This window comes from Oreochromis aureus, linkage group 13 (assembly GCF_013358895.1).
Source record: "Oreochromis aureus strain Israel breed Guangdong linkage group 13, ZZ_aureus, whole genome shotgun sequence".
NCBI classification, from domain to species: domain Eukaryota; kingdom Metazoa; phylum Chordata; class Actinopteri; order Cichliformes; family Cichlidae; genus Oreochromis; species Oreochromis aureus.
In genome coordinates, this window is record NC_052954.1 from 28,347,154 (window position 1) to 28,370,219 (window position 23,066).

At 38.9% G+C, this 23,066-nt stretch overlaps 2 protein-coding genes and 1 long non-coding RNA gene across 4 annotated transcripts; 1 reads left to right on the forward strand and 2 right to left on the reverse strand.

The window, feature by feature from the left end:
• Nucleotides 1-124: 124 nt before the first annotated feature.
• gpr155b (G protein-coupled receptor 155b) lies at nt 125-14,327 on the forward strand. Of its 2 annotated transcripts, none has more exons than XM_039622115.1 (20): nt 125-233; nt 700-908; nt 1,015-1,162; nt 1,256-1,385; nt 2,222-2,400; nt 2,557-2,709; nt 2,812-2,879; nt 3,242-3,413; nt 4,505-4,660; nt 4,864-4,947; nt 5,080-5,203; nt 5,327-5,411; nt 5,606-5,693; nt 5,958-6,183; nt 6,321-6,398; nt 6,673-6,827; nt 7,200-7,295; nt 7,396-7,460; nt 7,557-7,694; nt 8,407-14,327. In XM_039622115.1, the coding sequence occupies exons 2-20, from the start codon at nt 751-753 to the stop codon at nt 8,915-8,917; spliced, it is 2,814 nt and encodes a 937-aa protein (XP_039478049.1). In that variant the 5' UTR covers nt 125-233; nt 700-750; the 3' UTR covers nt 8,918-14,327. The 2 variants fall into 2 exon arrangements, with proteins under 2 accessions (XP_039478049.1, XP_039478050.1); XM_039622116.1 differs by having other exon boundaries at nt 8,349-8,547.
• Nucleotides 14,328-14,488: 161 nt separating this feature from the next.
• Nucleotides 14,489-20,502, reverse strand: LOC116323535 (transmembrane protein 41A-B-like). The gene is made up of 6 exons (XM_031743889.2): nt 20,352-20,502; nt 20,063-20,258; nt 16,546-16,696; nt 16,260-16,421; nt 15,925-16,063; nt 14,489-15,834 (listed from the first exon to the last, which is right to left on the reverse strand). Exons 2-6 carry the CDS (start codon nt 20,200-20,202, stop codon nt 15,599-15,601), a joined length of 828 nt encoding a protein of 275 aa, XP_031599749.1. The 5' UTR covers nt 20,203-20,258; nt 20,352-20,502; the 3' UTR covers nt 14,489-15,598.
• Nucleotides 20,503-21,250: 748 nt separating this feature from the next.
• LOC116323563 lies at nt 21,251-22,769 on the reverse strand. The gene is made up of 4 exons (XR_004199716.2): nt 22,640-22,769; nt 22,462-22,549; nt 22,299-22,376; nt 21,251-21,426 (listed from the first exon to the last, which is right to left on the reverse strand). It is a non-coding gene; the product is annotated as an uncharacterized LOC116323563 (long non-coding RNA).
• Between the last annotated feature and the right edge of the window lie 297 nt (nt 22,770-23,066).

The window sequence follows — 23,066 nt, forward strand, 5'->3', positions numbered from 1 at the left end:
CCCTAAATTCAATAAATCCAGCGCACATGACGCTGCGACACACCAACCTTTTTTGAAAACCCAATCACAGTTGTTGTGCCAACATACCTCGGCGCTCATTGGCTGACTCATCTGCCAGTCATTTTTCAGGGCGTTGCCACTTCTCGGCAGCTGTCAGATTGTATCCAAATGACAATAACACGGAATTGCACAGCGAGCTTTTCTGCACAACGATGTTCGTCTAAAATAGAGAGGTAGGATGTGTCGCTGTGAAACAAAGTGTTTTAAACAGCACACTCAGTCAAATGTAAAGTTACCGCGCCCTCGTATTCGTTTTTAGCATTTAATTATGCTAGCGCTAACCTGCGATAGGATAGGCAGTAGAAACGGTGCTTGTTTGGAAAATAGATTTTTTTTTTTTAATTTTGTATCAGCGTTGTTAGACTTTAAATATTTCCGGATATTGTTTTAAAAAAAAAGGCATCGTGCTAACATCGCTTATAGTAACGTGGATGAGTAAATAGAGATGCTGGTAACCCTGAGACTCAGCCAGTCGCTAACCTTTCACTTACATATTTGTCTAAAGCGCTTTTTAAATTCTATAGACGTGACGTTGCAATTTGCTCTTTAAGTCTTAGTTTACCCGCTGTTATATTTCTATGTTGCCTGTTTTTGACTCGCTCCAACCTCTGATAGTTTCCTCTCGGCGTCCTCCCTTAGTGTGCTGATATTCCTCACCTGACCTCTCTGATCACCCTGTGGCACATCACAATGGAGACAACCAACAGCTATGTGCTGATCCATGGGAAGAACATCTCCCATAGCACCCTGACAGGGCCTGCTGCAGGACCTCACATGTCGATAGACAAGCTCTTCCCAGCTCTCCTGGAGTGCTTTGGCATCATACTGTGTGGCTATATAGCAGGCAGGTAGGTGACTGAGCATTAGACTATATTTTTGCCCAGTTTTCCAAAATATTGGCTGGGAAATGTAGTAAGTGCCTAGTGTAAATGTCTATTTATTCTTCCCCCCCAGGGGTGACATCATCACGGAGAGCCAGGCTAAAGGTTTGGGGAACTTTGTATCCAAGTTTGCTCTTCCAGCACTGCTTTTTAAAAACATGGTGCTGTTGGACTTTGGAAATGTCATATGGGCATTTCTGTGGAGTGTCTTGGTTGCTAAGGTTTGTGTCTGAGTTCTCACACTTGTAAGTTTGCATTATGCTGAAGATTTATAGAAAACAAAAACCTGATCATCATGCTTCTGTCCTGTGTAGGTGACAGTCTTTGTGCTGGTATGTGTGCTGACACTGATGGTGGCCAGTCCAGACAACAGATACAGCAAGGCTGGTCTGTATGCCATCTTTGCTACTCAGAGTAATGACTTTGCCCTTGGATACCCTATAGGTAAGAGAAACAAAACATTACTGTTTGCTCTTCATTCAGGGTTAGCAGTGGAGAAAGTGCTCTCATGTCAGGGAATAACACAGAGTATAAACAGGTTCGATATGAGCTACAAAGTGCTATCAAGGCTGCCAAGGAACCATATTCCCAATAACTTGAGTGCTTCTGCTGCTGTGGCGGGGAATCCAAGTTTTAACTACCCATAAACAACTGAATACACACTGGACAGGGATCCAGGACCCCACCCTACTGGAAAACCATAATGAGTATCTTGCTAGATTCGGCCAGACGATCTGTCAAAATGACCTTTCAACGTCGATATCATACTTCAGGTAGCACACATACAGGGTCTCAGGGCAACTCCATCCTAGACTTCCTCGCTCACAGATCACCGTTGGTGAGTGTGGAAAACGGCTCTGCAAAGCTTTCAATCAACACAGGAGCCTCCCAAGGATGCCACTTCAGCACCTATGATTGTACACCTTTGACTGTGCCTCTACTCAGAACAACAAGATCACCATAAAGTATGTAGATATGGTTATGGCACAACCATCTTCAGCTGCATTAAAGAAGAGGGAGAGTCATGGTACAGGGGACTGGCAAACAATATAACTTGCTATAGACAGGAGAATAATCCCTCTTCCTAACATACGGAAAACCAAAAAGCTGTCAAAATGGATCTTCATCTTTAAGAAGACAATTTTGTGAGAAAGACAAATAAATCCACCAGTAGCTGTACTGCTTTGTGCAAATGGCAATAAAGTCTGTCTTAATCTTATCTAATTGAGACACAGAGAGTGTGTATATATTTCATTGCCTCTCTGTCTTCACTTTTCTAGTTGATGCTTTGTATCGAAGTACATATCCAGAATACCTCCAGTACATATACCTGGTTGCTCCTGTATCCCTCATGCTCCTCAATCCCATCGGCTTTGCTCTTTGTGAGGTGCAGAGGTGGAGACAGGCCAGCCATCCACAGCATAGTAGTCTTGGCATCCTGGGAGTTGTTGTCTTACAGGTACTAAGCATGCAGGTGTTTTGACAAGTGTATTAATACACCTGTATATCCTAAGGTTTACTTTATTTGCAAACATTTGTAACTGTTTCCCACTTTGACCTTTTGTACCAATTTTAGGTCTTGGAGTTTTAATTTTTATTATTTTTTTCACTCTAGGTGTTGAAGAACCCAATAGTGTTCATGGTGATAGTGGGAATCATCTCTCACTTTGCGCTGGGCCAGCAGATCCCTGCTGTGTTGTCAGAGTTTATAGATGGTCTCGCCAACTCTTTTGGAGGGGCAGCGTTGTTCTACCTTGGCCTCACTATGGTGAGTTGCACTCTTGTGTTTGTCTATCTTTTTTTCTTCTCCTAAGGATAACCTGTTTTACTTACCATGAAGGATATCATCAGCTGCCTTCTTCTTTGGCAGGTTGGTCAGCTTAGAAAACTAACCAGAGACACTGGAGTTGCCTTGATACTGCTCATCACAGCCAAACTGTAAGTGACACCTGACTGGAATAGTGTGTGTGTGATTGGTTAAGGTGGCCTGAGCTAGTGGGTTTTTGTATTTGACCATATTTTGCATGTACATATGTTTGTGTTAGTTGCCACTATTTTGTATATAATATGTAACGCAAGATACACTTTGTCTTCAAAAATACAGAAATAAATCTTTCTAAAATGGTAACAAGACAAAAAGCCCAAAACAAAAAAAGCCTTTAAGCTTCACCAAGAACTCTTAAACAAAATGAACAAAATATGAAGTACAGAAGTGGGTTTAATAGTCAGTTTGGTTTTTGGTTGATTACACAACTCCATGAGTATATTTTTGTCTGTCTCTCTCAATGCCATCCTTTCAGATTGATAATGCCGCTGGTCTGTAAAGACATGGTGGATATTCTGGACACTGGAGTGAACAGCACAAGTGCCAATCACACAAGTTTGTCCAACTTTGCTTTCTTATATGGAGTTTTCCCAACAGCCCCCAGTGTGGCCATCTATGCTGGACACTATAACATGGAGTTAGAAGTGGTACGTTCTCTTAATGTAACAATCATTCTTTAAAAAGCTGGTTGAAAGGAATATTACTTTTTTTCATTGTTGTTGGAACAATAAAGAGAAGAGGACTCCCTCGTGACTAAAATGTTCCATCTTTCATGCTACTGGTAATGATGGCATGGAAAACCCACATGGTCAACACTTAGCCAGGTCATGTGATAAGAATGAACCATGCAAAACCAAACAATAGTTAATTTATCTGTAGCTCCTTGCAGTGTAGCCATTGCCCTATCATATTTTTGAGCTTAAATTAAGTGAAGTAGGACTGGGGTTTTGCTACTTTTGGTAATTTTTTTTGATCACCAGAATCTGTTTTGGTGTTTTAGAACAGGCTGAGGAGGACTGACAACTCAAATTTGTGATACAGCAAATGAAACAGAACCTACAGTCACCCCTTTGAGCAAGCACTTAGCAACAGTGGGGAGGAAAAACTCCCTTTTAACAGGAAGAAACCTCTAGCAGAACCAGGCTCAGGAAGGGAAAGCCATCTGCTACGACCGGGTAGGGGTGAGGGGGAAAAATACACGTGACAACTGATCATAAGCAAATGTGACCATTTCTAGAAAAAAAGAAGTTTTGACAGTTTGCTGGTCTTGAGCATTCAGGTTTCTGAAAAGAAGATTTTCAGAAACCTGAATGCAAAGAAGAGTGGGACATACTAAATACTATAGAACGATGTGAGGGACTGATAAAGTATACAAAAACCTTTACTTCTACAAGCTACTGAATCATGGGATGCATGTAGCTTCTACCTTTTGGCTTATTTTTTGTTAAATAAATAATGACTTTGTGTAACATGTCATATGTTTATGTGTATCTGAGTTTCTATTTACCTTATTTTAAGACCTGGTAAAGGCCTTGATAATTGTTTTTATTAGGTCCTGTTGTGTAAAACCTTAACGTTCATATTAACCTGACTCGATCAGCTCCACTTTTTATCTAGTGCAGTTAAAATTCTGTAACTTTTAAACTAGCTAAGTTGAAAGTGAAGAAAAGATTGATTTTTGCAACCTGGCTTTTACATTTCTCTCTCACCCCCAAATCCTGTTTTGTTTCTTTTTTAGGTAACGTCAGGGATGGTAATCAGTACATTCTTGTCGGCACCAATCATGTATGTGTCCGCCTGGCTATTAACAATCCCTTTAATGGACCCAACCCCCTTGGTTACAGAGCTTGAAAATGTAAGCTTCAACATCAGCATTGTCAGCCTCATAGCTCTGGTAAGTGCCTTTGAATCCACCCCAGTGCCCTGGTTGGATCAGTGGGACAGGGAGGAATTTTAAAATGATAAAGAAGAAGCACAGAAATGCTTTATCAACACCTAGCGCTTAAGCACAGGAAGTTATGGATGATAGTCAGTGTCATGATTGATTTCCCCAAATATAGACATATCAAATGATCGAGTATGATTAACTTCATTCAGGTGTGGACCATAGTAGTGATGCTGCTCAGCAGGAAATTTAACAAACTCCCTCACCTATTTGCGCTAAATCTATTCCTGGCCCAGGTCAGTCTTATTTCGAAAACATTTTTTAAAATGAGATTTCATTGTTTAATTCAGTTAATTAATTCATGAAATGCTAATGAGAACCTTGTATAGGTACACATTGTATCTTAACCTCTGTACTTTTCTCTGTAGTTCCTAGTGTGTGTTAGTATGATCCTGTGGAACTTCTTGGTGAAACAAGAGGACAACCTGCTCGGCAAAATTCTCACCTTCACTTTGCTCTATGGGTCTCTTTACAGTACATACATTTGGACAGGTAAGTGAACACCTGTAAGTGGTTACACTTGTTTTATGAACGAAATACCCCAAAAGTCAAATGATTTGTGTTTAGTTCGTACATGTTGGTGATTGTATTTGAATGTTTTGTTCTCTTTTTCAGGTTTAATCCCTCTCTGTCTGGCTCTGACTAACAGAGATGATCTGCTGAGACTCCGGCCAGGAGTCTTCATGATTTTGGGTTGGGGGTAGGCCACCACATAGAAATGCATACGGATATTTTAATTGACAATAGAATAAGAGAATGAAACATTTTAAAACTTTTACTGATTGAAATATGACTTTGGTTTTTTCTTTTTCTTTGTGGAGACAAGAAAAGATCAGAGAATACGATCTAAAGTCTAAGTAATAACAAAATTATTCAACCTTTCTCCACACACAGGGTTCCTTTCCTAATGGTTGGCGGTCTTCTCATATCAGGAGAGAGGACTGATACGATAGACTCGGCCTTCTTCTATGGCAGAGCCCAGGTTGGAATAATACCTGCTGTAACTCTACATTAGACTTTCTAAAGAGTCGTTCTGAACTCTTTGTGTGTTTTTGTCCAGTCTTTTTGCTCTTTTTTCAGCTCAAGACTTTTTATTTTAAGTTCAGGTTTAATGCCGTCTGTGGAGAAATGGCACTGAAATTCTTGTACCAAATTAAAGTAATATTTATAAAAAGTACATTTCAGGAATTCTAGAACAAGTTTTGTTTGGGAAGTTTAATTCATAATCTCATCTATTCTCCTCCAGATAATCAGCACTGCAGTAATTCTTGCGGTCAGCCTGGTTCTCGGTGCAATATCTTTGATGGGTCTCAGCCAGGGAGACTGGGAGCAGAGCGGCTACCAAGCCCTGAGCAGAGCTACTGTAACAGGTATCAATGATGAGGTGAGGGTCCCTGGTGGCCTGGAGGATTCACACCAACAGCAAGAGCAGACACAGATGTCAAATTCACCTGCCTGTGGCATCAACTCGGGTAACTCCGTTCTTTCACTTTGTCTTTAGTTTATTCTAACTTGAACAAAATCTGAATCTCTGTCATCTGTTGTCATTGAGTCTGTAACCAGATGATGTACAGTAAATGTTCATTCATTCTGTTCTGTTGCTGTGCAGACCTCCACGGTTTCTCTCCTCTCCAGCCTATACCTGATATGATAGCCAGTACGCAGAGGGACCACACGAACAGCACGGGTAATAAACATAAATTTCTCCTCACCATTTAGCCATTCAGAGTGAATTGTGACGTTTCATTAGTTTTATTATAAATTCTGTTTTTTTATTTCTCACAATGAGTAAATGACATAAATTTAAATTTTTGTCTTCTGTGGTTGATTATTGTGCGTTTTTATAACTAAACCAATTATATAGCCAAAAGTAGTCTGTATAATCCAATAAAGATTGTGGTTTAGTTTACAACCATAAAGTTGGCTTTGTCATCTTTACTTTGAATTCTCTTCCTCTCTAGGCCACATTGGGGCGCTGTGTGATGGGCATCAGCAAAGTACTTCCTCCTCTGAGCAGCCGCTGAATCTTCCACCTCCCGGTCTTCAAACCACAGACGATAAACAGACTGTGAGACATGTTCTGCTCTGTCTGCTGCTCATTGTCAGCCTGCTAGCAGTAAGGATGAAATGGTCTTTACGATTATGTGTGATGTGAAATGTGTGAATGGACTGATGCTGTTGTCATCCATATTGAAATCACCATTTATATGGACAGTAGACGTGTATGAAAATTGCCTTCAACAGTGTTATCAGTTAGATGAATGAGGCCTTCAAAAATAATAAATCCTCAACTGTTGGGTGTGTAGTGATGTCTTTATCTACTTATCTATCTTGTTTATGATATATACATCTGGATTAATATAAAAGCTGTTAATAATTAGTAATTTTATGCTACGTTGGATTACCTGTTTGTAAAAATGGAAAGTTGCAATGCATGCCGTAACAATGTCCTGGTGTCTGATTGGTGAATGTCTCTGCCTAAATGAAGAACCTGTCCAGCTGTCTGTGGTGGTTGTTCAACAAAGATCCAGGAAGGCTCTACCTTGAACTACAGTTCTTCTGTGCTGTGGCTAACTATGGACAGGTATCTCATACATCAGCTTATTGTATATATGAAGTGTTGTGAGTAAAAAAATACTGTGTTCAGTTGTATCTACTACATTTCGTTTCCTTTTCTCCCGCAGGGCTTTTTGTCCTTTGGGATTTTTGGTCTGGACAGACACCTAATCATCTTGCCTTTTAAGAAGAGGTGATCTGAGACTTCATTGTGGTTTCTAAATTAATTTGTGATCAAATAAATAAAACAATACTAGAACATGTTTTTTTTTGTGTGCCTTTTCTTTAGATTGCTTAGCCTGTGGCAGGGCAGGGACATTGATGATTTGAGTCCCTCAGGTATACCAGAGGAGGTCAGGCTCACCTGTACTCAGTTTGTCCGCTACCACAAAGACCAGTGTGTACAAGACATAGTACACACACGCAGGTATGAGTACTTGTTTACATGTATTTGTGTGTGTGTGTTTTTTTTTTTTTTTTGTTTGTTTTTTGTTTTTTTAAGGACATTTGTGTGTGTTACATAGTACAGTTTGTTTATATGATTTGTTTTTAAATCACCCCTCACATCATCTGCTTATAGAATTTATTCCCTCTAAGCAAAATATTTTTGAAGTAAACATGGAAAAAAAATTATTAGAGATCTCCGTTTTTGAGTTTGAATTCTCTCTCCGTCTTTTTTTTTATTGTGTTCTTGCATGTTCAATTCTGAGCATGTCCAAATAATTACTTCTGATTTTCCAGTTTTTCTCTGAACCCTCTTTGCATGTTGCATCAGTTTCTGGGGTTCCCTCTACATCAGACTGTTATTTTTCTTAAAATCAAGTCTAACCATTTTAATTTTATACTCTGTCGTGCCTATTTTAAAATACTGAAGATCAAATTTAGCCACCCTACTACAAAACTAAAGCTTTTTTTTACAAGTCCTGGGTGCTATCGTTCTAACACAAAATAATTTATATTATCTCTATACCTTCTCTATGCCTTATAATCCTTCCTTTGCTTTCTCTTCTATTCCTTTCATTTTCCCCTCCTTTCTTTTGCCTGCCCATTCCCTCTTCTTTTCATCACCATCACCTTATAGTGGCTCAGGGGAGAGTGTGAACACTTCGACAGGTGAATCCTTCCTCTGATACTAACAGGTTTGGAGGAGGACTGGAGGATGAAAATGAAGTTCTGAGACATTCCCCAGCCCATGAACCCCTTTACCTAAACACAAATTCTAGTGATCAGGGTCAGCTAAACTATGACTCACAGGTTCTTAACCGAAACCACAATCCAGATAAATCCAGCAGCCAGTGTTTGCTTCCGAGTCAACCCCACCGAGAGCCCGAGAATGAATCGCAAGCACATATTTCCAACCCTGATGCACCAGAAACCTCCCTTGACTATGAACCCACCAATTCTCAGCATGGTAATGCTCCAAGCCCTCCCCAGTTTCATCAGTATCCCCAGTCCCATATTGAAAATGTGTTCCGAGGCAGTGACTTAGTAGAGTGGCTGGTGGAACGAGGCCTCAGCGCTGGACGAGCTGAGGCACAGCTGTATGGCGCCCGTCTTCAGCGGGGAGGAGTGTTGACAGGTCAGCACAGCTTCAAGGATGAACCCAACTTTCTTTATCACTTCACGCAGCCAAGACGGGAGGAAGAGTAGGAGGGAACAAGATGATGATAGCTGAGTGCCAAAGCAGAAGTGCCTTATGGTGCAGCTTCTTCAAAGATCACTTAAGATTGAATCTGGATCATATGAGACACTCATTTGCCCACCAGTATTGGGTTATTTGTCCTTGTATATTCAGGGTGGTTCCCAGTTGAATATCAACTTATTAGCTAATCGGGAGAGAGGTTGCGTTTACAGTTGATTTAGAACAGGAGTGGGGAACTCCAGACCTCAAGGGCCGGTGTCCTGCAGGTTTCAGATGTGTCCTTGATCCAACACAGCTGACTCAAATGGCTAATTTACCTCCTCAACGTGTCTTGAAGTTTTCCAGAGGCCTGGTAATGAACTAATCATTTGATTCAGGTATGTTGACCCAGGGTGAGATCTAAAAGCTGCAGGACATCGGCCCTCGAAGCCTGGAGTTCCCCAACTCTGTATTAGAAGAAACTGAAGGAAATTGATGGTTGGGGTTTAGGAGAAATTTAAAAAGGGGGAAACAATCACTTCCTGCTGTTACTTGACTCCTTTTGGTTCTGGAAAGAGACTTTTGAAATTTTATTATGACTATTATATTCTTATATTGTAGTTTCATCAATTTTTTTGCTGTCAGTTTTCTCACTGGGATCATTCTGAGATGTAAACAGTATAGAATCAGTCCCAATTGTAGCAGGTGCAAGTTTTTATTTCCTTGATTGCTTTCTGGATATATTTTTTAAAGAAATTAACTTAAATGATCATGCTTAAATAAATAATATTTAAGATAAGCATGCACATGGTGAGAAGACCAGAAAAGAGGTCAGTAAACTGATGGGACTACTCAATGACAGCCTGAGCCATTTCTATCAAAGAACAATGTCATATTTTCTTTCTGGCGACATTAACGCGTCCAGAATCTGCCTGTTAGTTCAGTATCATTTTGCACGCTGTGTCTTTTAAAAGCTCCAGTCTATGCTGACCACTTGCATGACTCAGCAGTATGGACTTGAGCTGTTTGCACTGACTGAATAAATACATTCTTCACTTTTTTTTTAAATTATGCAACTCACTGGATAGCTGTCTCTTGGTGATGCTGCAGAGGAAGTTTGTTTTCTTTGCAACTGTAATTGTGTTGCAGCTGTTTAGTTTTAAATATTTGTTCAGGACTGATTTTAAATTCACTCATCCATGGTGGAGCACCACCTCATATGGGCTTAATTTGAGAATTCAGCCAAAATTCCTCTCATGTTCTTTGACTTTGAGCCCAACCTACACAACGGAAGACAAAAGCACGTACAGTAGTTATTAGGATGACAAATCTGTCCATTTGAATGAAAGACAGGTAAAGCCAGAGGGCTCACGTTGTCACAGTTACAGTCCTGTTTTTGTTTCAAATGGCTTATCTTTCTTTACAAACGACTGCTAAACTGTTTACACCTGTAATAAAGTTCCACTACTCTGTCCATTTAAAAAAACAAACAAACAAACAAAAAAATCCTGTTCAAAATGTGTCGAGTCTACGGTAGCAAAGTCTGCGGTCACTGTAGACGGTTACGTCTTTTCATTGGCCCGGAGTCTACGGTGAACGTAGACACTCTACACTCTGGCCCAATAGGAGCGCTGAATCCCGCTGTAGACTAGCCAACATCTAATGTATTACCCCCATTTTTAGTCTTTTCAGTGGCGACACTAGAAATTTGTGTTGTAAATCCAGATGCCCCTGCATATCGTCAGCAGGCCGGGTGATGTGATCTTAAGAAAACAATGATTAGAATAAAATGTGCTTAAGTTTGTTTAGATGATAGGGTCCAGCTGTAAATCAGAGGAATAAGAAAGGATTTGTGCATGTGTGTGCGTGTTTTAGGTTGGTTTAGCTATAGGCCCGAGTGTGAGTGTGTGTGTGTGTGTGTGTGTGTGTGTGTAATCTGTAACTGTAATGTAACAGTGGGGGTCTGCCTGTCATAAAAGGAAATAGGAAGCCACAGTTGGGGGATGCTAGGAATGTATGGAACAGATGGGAAAGAGAGAAGTTTGTTAAACTTCTCCCTGAGGTGCAGAGAGGGTACGGCATACCTCCACACATCCTGTTTTATAGAGGCCTGAGCATTTGTGTCTCTCACACACACACACACACACACACACACACACACACACACATCAGCTATGTGTATCCATATATGGTAAATTAGGAAAGTTGTGTTGGATGCTGAAAATGACCATTAGGTGTGCGGCCACCAAGTATAAATGTAAGGATCTGCAGGACTGCCCCTCAGATCTGCCGGTGACATTGCATGATTACATCACTTGTAATATACACTGATAATGCTTACTGTCGTGTCATTGTAAACCAGAGTGTAGTATTTATTTTTACTGTAAACCAGTAAAAAAAAACAAAAAAAACCCCCATGGGATCATGCTGAAGACCACAGACAGCAGTTCAGGCATCAGGTGGGATAAAGTAGCTGGAAACATCAGCTGATAAAGAAAAAAGGACAACAGACCGAAAGAAAAAAGGACAACAGACCGAATGAAAAACAGAAGTGTCCTTCATTGCATATTTTTAACCAATCAAAAGTGGGTGATTGGTCAAAAGTCTAGAGTGAATGAAGGGGACTTCTGAAATCAGAGTAATGACACGTACGAGGGAAACGATAAACAAAGATTCTCCAGATCGTTTACTCTTGCTGTCCTGTGAAGAGCATTGGCGTGGTGTTAATTGTTTGCTGTTTCGCGATCGTCTCGTGCATGAGAATATCACCAGGTAAACTCGCGACATTTTTAAACATTTTGTTGTTTAACAGCAACAAGACTGATGGTGTTTGAGGTAATCTCACAAATGTCACAGATGTAATATTTGGTGTTTATTTGCTGGTTGCAGTCTACCACACATCTGTGGGCCAGACTCTACAGTGTCTACATTCACCGTAGACTTGGGCCAATGAAAAGACGTAACCGTCTACGGTCACCGTAGACTTTGCGCTACCCGAGACTCGACTTCTCTGGATAGTGAACACGATCCCAGTAGTGCTCCAGACCCAGTGTGTTTCCTTTGTGTTTGGAAATCGCAGATGTGCATGTGAAAGTGGTCAAACTGGGATATTCATGGAGTGTCATCCTCAGGTGACATTAAAGCAGGCTTGAGCTGAATTTAAAAAAAAATTAAATGATTGTTTGATGCAATTTTATTATTATTACTTTTTAAGTGGGCAGAGTTACAAAACTGTGTGGTTGCACTTTCGTAAATGCCTGTTACTTTGCTGCTGTTTTACACTATTGCTACTATGAAGTTTACAGTGTGTTGGCGAAGTTATAGAAGGTGGATGGTAATATATGCATGTTTAAAAAAAAAATGTCAGGGACACAGATCATGTTAATGTCAAACTAATGTTTGCTGTGACTTTTTTTGTTAACCTACTAATGTATTTGGTCCCCATGCATATATTTCCATCTTTTGATCCTGTGCCAACAAACACCATACTGGTTCATGCAATCAACATCAGGTCCTTGTGTTTATGATGTTTGATAAAAATGTGATTTACCTTTTTTTAAAGAGTGCCTGTCTCAGTTAACATGAAGAGGTGTGTGTGTGTGTGTGTGTGTGTGTGTGTGTGTGTGTGTGTGTGTGTGTGTGTGTGTGTGTGTGTGTGTGTGTGTGTGTGTGTTTGCATGAACAAAAATGTCTGAGTTTCTGTGCGGAGTGTGTGTGCGCGTGTTGCAAAGCACCGAGATAAAGTAAGACATTTTAATGTCGGTCAGCAGGTTCAGTGTAACAGTGGATGTTTTTAGTGTGTTGCTTTAAGTTAGTCGGGGTCAGTGACTGTAACAGAAGACATAAATAAAAAATGTTTGCATCCAAACTCGTTTTTACTTCATCACTAAACTCTATTATTGATTCTAATTGGAAATTCACAAGTAAAACGAGAAAGTAAAAAAACATTTTAGATTTTTATTACATTACATACAACCACAGAATATATAAATGATGGATAACTCCACCATGATGTCGCATTTTGAAGCGTGCAGATGGCTCCCAAAGGACTGAAAATCATTTTTGCCCCGTGATGGGCATTAAATAGAAGTTTTAAGTCAAAAACATTGGCTTCCCTTTTCAGATTTGGAAGCTAAATCCATCATTTCTGCTTTCTATGGCTAAAACATGATGCAGGGAGGAAGAAAAGCTTTTTGATCAAACAAGAGGAAAATAAAAATCCTCTTCCACCCACACAAAAAGTCCTTTAAAAATAAAGGCAGCATACTTACCAACTCCCCAGCCCCCCATAAACATGTCATTTCACGCTGCTGATAAAAAACAAACAAACTTGAATTTATTTATTTATATCATGTAGCTTTGACAAAATTGCAGATAAAAATAAGTTAGGCACTTTGGGTGTTTTTCACATTCACAAATCAGGGAAAGCAGGAAAAGTTCACACACTGGGAGGCTACATTATAAAATGTGATACTCTAAATCCTAAACTGTAGTACATTGTCAGGATATCAAAAAACATTACGTATACATTTACTCAAACAATTATCCTGAAATGAGGTTGATCATGAAATGCCTCTAAAATACACACCAGACAATTCAGATTTGTAAGGTTTGTCATTTTCTCAGTCAAGGTTATTTGTTGCCCCTCTGTTGCACCTAAAAGTTGTTTTTTGTGTGTTTTTTTTTTTTTTTTCCACGATATAAATAAAAAGCTAGATTTCAAGACTCCTTTCTAAAGACTTTCTTCTCTCAAACATTGACTTTATATATAAAGAACAATTCCAGTCAAATGTAAAGTGCAACACCACACGTGTTAATAGTTATACAATTTTCTCATGTCTGTAGTTTAAATATTTAAAAATGACAATAAAAGGCTGGAAAGCTGATTTTAACTCTTCACTGAATGAATTGAGTGATTTAAGTGTTTTTCTACAAGTGATTATAATGTCTCTCTTGAAAAAAAAACAAAAAACAAGCTAGTTCACTACTGTAAATGAGTTCAGAAAAGCTCCACATTTCTGCAACATTTAAAGCATGTTGCTCTAAATTATCTGGTTATTTCCTTTGTTAAAACCACCATGAAACCTCACACCTCTCATGTCAGTGAAAAACAGCTTCATTAAGACACATGTGTAAATGCTTCAGGAAACGCAGGTACAAAACATTTTAAAGTCCAAATATATTTTCTCCATGAAGTCAACAGCAATGACTACCAAATGAGTTACTAAGTAAACATATGTAAGAGAAAATGTTAGAGTCTAACTGCTCTTCTTTATGAATAAAATAAAGAACATTATTAAACTAATGTCTGTAAAGAGATCCAGTCCAGTGTCCATCTAACGCAGCGGTCCCCAACCTTTTTTGCCTCACGGACCGGTGTATGCCCGACAATATTTTCACGGACCGGCCTTTAAGGTGTCGCGGATAACTACAACAAAATAAAACTAGTACCGGTACCGAAAAAAAGATTCATTCATAACACACGTGAAAAGACCCAGGAAAACCGAGTTAATGACAAAAATGATAACAAAATAACGCTGAAAACCAATAAAAACCCTGAAAACCATACATTTCACACCTGAGCCTCAACTCTCACCGCTGATCTAACGTGTTAAAGTTAAAACAAAAATAGCTAGGTAGGATTTTCAGTGTAAATCTACCATACATATTTTGTGTGTATTTTCCACCAAGACAGCCTTCTGCACACAAAATCCAGATCAGAGAGACAAACCCCGAATAGCAGCCAATGGAAACTTGTAAAAAATGTAAATGTAAAAAAGTAATTTTAAGGCACTAAATTCGATTATATTTTTTAAAGAACACCAAGATGTTGTATATCAGACACCCTTCAGTTTGCCCAGAAAGGAAACTCACAGTGTCTGTGAAGGTTCTCAGTCATCCAGGTCATCCTAGTCTAAAGAGCTTGGAAAGAAAAGCATCTGGACTTCTTTAAGTTGCTTGAAGACGTTTCACTCACAGTATGACAAACACTCATAATCATCATATCCATAAGAAACACTGAGACTGCATGTTCAATTTCAATTATGTTTTGTTTGTTTTAGGATTTAGATTGGGATTGGTAGATGGTTAAGTTCAAAAAGTTCTCAGGGTCATTACGCAGGGTTAAAAAAATGGCATGAAACAAGGTAAATTTGAAAAAATAAACCCGCAGCTATTTTTAAGGTAAAATATTTTTCAAACATATGATTGTTTTACCTTCTCACATGCTCTGACATGCTGCTTTTGTTCATAATGTTTGATTAATAATCTGAACATTTCTAGATTTTGGACTGCTGATAGAAGAGAAATTGAGTAACATTAAAGCCTTATAAAAATGCCAGTCCTGTCCTGTTTAATTAAGACATTAGGTGCAGATCATTACAGCGTATTTATTTAAATAATAAGTTTATTGTTTTAGGGCATTTAAATGCCTCTGTATTGCTGTAACAAAGGAGCCCAAAAAATTTCCAGCCCCATCTCAGAAAACTTACCCCAAACCTTTGGGGAACCTGCAGTATTAAAACTTGGTGTAACATGATCAGAAGCCAAGTTCAGAACAGATCGTACTGTAGGTATGATAACTCTCTGGCGTGACCTTACAGAAATCTGGAGTCGTCAAAAGGTCACATGCCAACCAGCGGTCAGTTTTTCCTCACCTCACTTCTTCTCACATTAAGTTACATTTAGGTCTTCTTTTACCTCACACTCCGTCATCGCCTCTTCCGTTCCTGCTTCATATCAGTCTCACTGATTCCGTTGCTGTCCATGCCATCCACTTTGAGGCGACCTTTGCTGTAGTGTTTAATCAGTGCTCCGGGCACGAGGGCCACGAGGGCGATGGCGAGGAGCTGAGCCAGCGTCCCCCAGGAGAATATGTCATCCAGTGAGGAGATCTCTGAGAGGATGGCTCCGGTGCGAACACATATGAAGTTGTAGGGGATCAAACCTGAAAGCGAGAGAGCGGTGGCTGACTGATCAGTACTTGTGTTGTAGGTTTTTTAGTCTGCATGTTTCATGTTTGAAACTATGGTCTCACCTATGAACACGGAGAAAAAGAAAATAGGCATAGGGATGTTGAGGACAGGACAGGTGATGTTAAGGAACCAGTTAGGAGTCATAGGGAAGAAACGAAGGAAAAGGAGGAAAAAGAACAAACTGCTGCGGTTTTCCTCCACCTGATGGAGGGAGAAGAATGGGTGAGGAGAGAAGAAGATAAAAGGAAATGACAGAAAATTAAAACCTAGACAGCAAATGATTAAAAAAAAGACGTAAAGAGGAAACTGTAATTGGTTTATCCTTCACTGAATAAATGATCTGCTGCGTAGTATAAAGTGAGAGAATAGGTGAGAAGGGGATTTAAAACATGCCTACCTTCCTCTGCAGCAGGGCCACCTTCTCAGGGAAGAGGTACACCACATACTGCTTTCCAAATGCTGAAGATAACAGGAAGCAGAAAGTGGAGCCTGTGGTGGCGAGCATGCAGGCCAACGCCAGACCCTCCCAGGGCCCGAATATTGCACCAGCTAACATGTTCTGAAGAAGAATAACAGTCTCTGTTAAAAAGAAATTTGCACGTAGGAATAAGAAATTGATCAGAAATCAACAACAAAACACAGGATTGGTTCGGATCATTTGTTTGCATTACTGTATGTCTCACCAGAAAGGAGGAGCCAGGTATGGCAAAAGACTGTTTGTACAGGTATGCGCTACAGAAGAGCAGCAGAACATAGGTGTAATGTTGTCTTTTGTAAAACTTGAGCATCTCTGCGAGCTCCCGTAGCTCGTCCAGGTCAGATGGGAACTTTAGCCTAGATGGAACAAACACAAGAATGATGTGTGCATGGAAATACAGTATATAAGGCAAAAACAGAGTATGTACTATTTTAACAAGCTGTGAGCTTTTGTTTGTTTGACTACCTTTATTTGTCAAAAGATTAAAAAAATAAACTGGTATTGATTTTTACCATTGTCTGCTCACATGTGATGCTACTTCACTACCTGAGTACCGTGAACAATAAATGACCTGATACGTTTTAAATCACTTTCACCATCTTATTTTCTGCTTCGTGCTAATTAAAAATAAATGGAAAAAATACAGTGATAGACGGCACGTACATGGCAGTATATAAGTAATCTGGATTTTTATGAGAGCCTGAAATAAAACCCCATTAACTTCTACTGCATTGGTTGAACTACAGCACCTATAGGCAAAAATGTCAGCATGACTATGATGCAATAGTTTTTTTTGAGTTGTATATATAGTATTTTTTAAATTTGATTAAAAAAAACACACACACACACGAAGTGTAAGAGAAGTGTGTCTATCTGTGCGCATGTGTGCACCAAAGCGAATCAGAGAGTAACAGGATATATCTGATTGAAGGACAGAAATAGTGTTGCTGCCTGTAGACTTGTGCAGAGGGTAGGAAGACACTTCTCAAAGCTCACATGCACACACAATAAAATCCCCCCAGTTGAAACTCAAGATGCCGGCTTCCTCTGCCAGCTGCTCCGGCATTCAGTATTCCTTGTTCCAACTGGTCAGTGGACGAATATTCTGTTCTGTCATTGGTCCACAGGTTGATGATGCATAAGGGCTCAGATACATGAAACTGCATGAGTGTATGTACTGTATTCAAGCAGCTACAAGTGTCATCATGGGCACTTTTAAATTTTGCTTATACATAACCTCATGCAAAACATTATGTCTCTGCACACACACACACACACACACACACACACACATAACACTCATATATAGCTTTCCACTAAGCGGTTTAAACCTTTGAACATGGAACAGAGATTTAGCTTGATATTGATATGAAGCTGGGCTGTATTAGGCTGATTGTAATCCCCAGCATTAGAAAATGTGACTGGGGCTGCTATATAACTATTAATTAATTTCTTGTTTCTTTCAGTGATAAATTTAGTTACAGGTTCTCACTTATTCTCACAGCCTGAACCCCTGATACAAGGCAGGATGGATCCACGCTTTCATGTTGATCACTCTAAATTCGGACCACAGCAGAAATTGAGATTTATCAGACCAGTTAACATTTTTTCAGTGTTTTTCGAGTCACTTTTGGTGAGCTTATGTGAAGTCTAGCCTCGGTTTCTTGTTCTTAGCTGAGAGCAGTGCCACCCGGTGTGGTCTTCTGCTGCTGTAGCCCATGTACTTTTAAGTTTGATGTTTTGTTCATTCAGAGATGCTATTCTGCATACCTTGGTTGTAATGAGTAGTTATTTGTTTGCCTATCAGTTCAATGCAGTCTGTTCATTCTCGCCTGACCGCAACAGGGCATTTTCATCCAGAGAGCTGTTGATCACTGGATATTATCTCTTATGAGGGTGGTCAGGTGGAAAAACCCCAGTGGATCGGCAGTTTTTGAAACACTTATATCAGCCCATCTGGCACCAGCAACCATGGCAACCATGTCAAAGTCACTTAAACCACCTTTCTACCTCATTTTGATGCTCAGTTTATTCAGATTAAAGTCATTTGTAATAAAAAATCACTCAGAAATTCTAAGATTAAAGTTACAAACTCAGAAGAAAGCAACTAAAATTTTGAAAGGAATGGCATAACCTTCCTGTGCAAGCATCTGATCACATCTCCATCTTCCATGTATCGTACCTGCAGTGGATGACCCTGAAGATCAAATTACAACACAAATAAGTAAGTGCGTCTGGACTTTCAAGATCCACTGCTGTATACTGGAGCTAAACAAACCAGGAAAATATGATGTACTGATGTTGATGGGATGATAGTTTGTTTAGATTTCAGTTAATGTTGCACATCCTCACTAATGTCTTCATGAAGCATTCGCTGTGTATGTAGAGTAGTGGAGTGGATATAACATTACAGAGTGGTGACATGATCCTTAAAAAAAACAAAACAAAAAGGTTACATTTTAGAGTTGGATGGACTTTGCTTTTTCTCTCAATGTTTTAACTTTATAATTGCAGTAAACATACATTTTGAAAGTTGCTTTTCTTGCAAATTTCCAATTGTAGGGAATTTATAGGTTTTCCTGAGTATTTCAAACCTTCACAGCATTGTTTATTTATTAATGAATACATTACAAGTACAAGTATATTGTACTTTTATATTTTTATAGCAAAGATAGACATAGAAAACGTCACCTCACCAGGTCCACTCACGCTATGCTTTTACTTTATAAGTAACAAAATATGGGCAATATCATTTTACTGGGAGTGCACCCTTTCTCTCTCCAACACACACACATACACACTCAAGGATCCTACTCTTGGCTTCAGAGTGCATTGGTCTGCGTTATTCTATCATCTCTAGACAACCTCACACTTGACTGTCTGGCACATTACAACATATCAGTTTCATAACTCACTCACACACACACACGCAGAGACACACATATAGAAAATAAATCACTTCAATACACTAATACACACACATACACACTTAGAAGTGAGTTAATCGAGCTTGGGTCCAGTATGTACTTGAGGAGACATGATGTAAATATCAAGCAGATAATATTTTAGTGCAACAATAACAATAATAATAATAAATTGTTAATGTGATACTTATTGTTGATGTGATACTTTAAAAACAAATATACTTTATTTAAGGCATATATAATTTTAGACCTTCATATCTTTAGATGAGTTCACATCATGTTCCAACTAATTCAACGATGGGAATGTCACTACTGTGTTATATGTCACTAATGCTGTGGTTTCCAAGATGGGGGGAGGCCAGGGAATCCCCAAGGAATTTTAAGACAGACTTTAGGGGTGTCATAAAATAAATGTATCCAGGGACTATTTTATTTCACTTTCCCCATGACTAAAAATGTCTCAGATAAAAGCGTGTAAGTAAAAAAAGCCACAACCTTCTCTCAACCAAGATTTCCTGCTTATGAAGAGTATTAGCACAGTGCTTTGGTGAAAAATGAAAAATGCATGCAGTCCAAATTCAAATTTTAGGCACATAGATTTTAAAGAATGGAGTACCATGAGTACCAGCTTTGTCAAAGATACCCAATAATACTGATAATAAGGAACAGGTTAATGTAATACTGTTATGATAATTGACTTACCTGCATATCCATCAGTAACAAGTGGCTCTAATCACAGAAAGTAATATTTTTGTCCCAGCTTGAATTCTGCATGCAAAGTTTGCAAACTTTCCTTACCTGTACTCCTGGACCTCCTCGTGCTCCCCCTGGGAGCCAGGCTGGAGCTGCTTGGGTCCCGGGGGAAGATGCGTGGACAGCAGGTAGAGGTAGACACTTGCCGCCCCGGCAATGGCAGCCAGTCCCGTTAAGGAGCGCATGTTGCTCCCTACAGAAACTCCGTGATCACCGGATAAAACTCTGCTGACAACTCGAGCTGAATTTAAGCGAAGGGGAAAACCGCCGATGAGATAAAGTCGACGTGCCGCGGTTCAGTTGGACGGCAGCGAAAAAAGTGGGTGTCGCTTACCGAGAACCAGGCTACGGTGACGGCTGACATTCTGGTCGGTGTTCGGCACACGGATCACATGGCAGCCGGGCGAACTTTCTTTAGACTGATGGAAAAGAAGCTTTGTGCAACTCCGCCACACGACAGCTACATCTAGAGAAGTTGCACTTCGTTTCCCTCCCCACAGTTTCTCCCCCAACACGTCTTATTTAAAATAACACCAAAAATTCCTCCCAACAGGTCGTAATATTCAGGATGAGTTAAAGGTCGGTGTATATCTACAGTTGCACTTACACGATCAGCCACCAGAGGGCGCTAAAGTCCACGATGAGTTCAGAGTAAGATGATACGATCTGATATTGTGCAATGGTTGTATTTTTAGCGCAGGATCCTAACTGTGTATCATTCAGATTTAAACGCTAGGTTATAACAGTAATAATAAAAATAGTTGTTATTCATGCATATATAAATACATATAATAAAGACACTTAAAGCAGTCACACTGACAACATTTTAAAGCACACAAAAATTGTATGTATAATATATATGTATATATATATATATATATATATATATATATATATATATATATATATATGAACCTTTAGGTTTTTTTTTCATCTTTACAATGCAACAGTTTTGTTCTTTTAAGTCTCTGTTTAGTAGATTTATATTCTTCTGCAAAGTACTATATATTTTCCATATTATAAAAGGTAGCAATACTGGAGGAAGGTCTGATCAACCTAATTATAGTTAAAGTTCTTCATTGTGTTCCATAGCATACATGTGAGTTCTCTGAGGTAAAGATCAAATACAAAGTAACGTACCTTTTATTTTACTAATTATTTATCATATAAGAAAATGTATTCTTATAATCATCTAAATTAGAGCATTGTAAATTAGGAATTAAAGATATCAGATTTTCCTTTTAAACCCAAGTTTATTATTTTTCTGTATATAATATAACACAAAATATTTACATTAGCATTATTTGTATGATTGCCATGTTTGTTTATTCAGCATGCCTTAGGTGGGAGCCACATTTATAAGAAGCTTTTGAAAACCTCTCTTTTTTGTCATGGATCATCAGGTTGTCCTGCAATAAAAAAATAAAAAGATCATTAAGTCAAACACTACTTCCACACCAAGTACAACCACAATATACTCTGAGAAAGGTTTCGTCTGTTATCCTGAACTCTAAAATATTCTGGTTTCATAGTTGTGAGAGGTCTAAGTAAATCTACATTTCTGGTAAGTTTATGTGCAGTACACCTGTCAGCACTTTCAAAATTGTGCTGAGGTGCAACCCTGAGGTACTGCGTGTACAGTTTTTTGTTTTTTTTTCATGGCAACATCATGGCCATATTGGTAAAGACTTTAAACACAAACACATACACAAACACACACACACACACACACACACACACACTTGTTTTCATATCTTAGTGAGGACATCTACTTGACTTTATTTTTATTATCATTTTATACTTTTTTATTTGGCGCTATTTGTGCTCATTTTATTATTTGTTGTCACTCTTATTTATTTATTTATTTTGGGTGAATCTTTTTTTTTTTTAACTTATTCATGTATCATTTTTGGCATGCCAAGTGTACAGCACTTTGTGTTCAGCTGTGTTGTTCTGAAAGTGCTATATAAATAAATTGCTTGCTTGCTTATGCTTTCCCTAGCCGCTTACCCTAACCATCACAAGTGAATGGCTAACTCTAATCCTTAGCCTAAACCTAACCATAACCTAACTGTAACCCTGACACTAAACCACATTTTGAGCCTCAAAAATGTCTTCAAACTTGTGCGGATGGGCATTTTGTCCCCATAAGGGCTGTTGGTCCCCACAAGTATAGTAGCATTCTAATTTTTGGGCCTCACAAAGATATCTAAACATGGTACACACACACACACACAAATACAAATATGAGCAAACAAAAAACTATCCTTAGTTAACATACCTCCAGCGTTTTCTGGTGTAAATGGCTTCAAAGTTTCATCTCTCTCTAGCTCGTGTAGGGCTATGTAATCTGGAATGACTGTAAGATTGAAACCATCATAAACAAACTTAGTGTTTAGTAAGGGCTGTTTGAGTATTCTCTAAGTCATACACACAGGTCTTACCTTTAGAGTCCTCATTGGAATAAGCAGGCATCACTGTAAGTCCGACCACAAGAACAAGGATCAGGAGCACAATATGAGCTTTCATTTTCTACAAGAGAAATGAAGTTTAGTGTAGTCCTTTGGATTCAATTCCACATTAAGGGCAGAAAAACAGATTTTTAATAATAGGTCATCTTACCTTTTTATTTACGAGCAGTAGCCTGTCAATGGGTCTTTAAAGTTATAACTGCTGTTTACAGTGTCTCAGACTGACTTATAAACCAGTCCAACAGGACTTAAGCTAGGTGTGCACATGTCAGAAGCATCTTAAAAATCTACCCAGGTCAGTTTTGGGAAATAAAGTGTTCTAAAAATAAATCACATGTTCCCTGCATTCAAAAGCACAGAGCTTGGTGAACTGAACTAAACTGCTCACACTGATATGTGGATTAGGTAGTTGACTGGGTTAACAATAAAGAGGATTCATGCAAACATACTGACGGTAAACAAAAACAATCATTGTGAAATAAAAGACTTGAAACTAAGCTTCAATTTAAATTAGCATGTATTGGCAAGGCAAATAGGAGTGGAAACTATTCATCTACAGTCACTCCTTTTTAATGTTA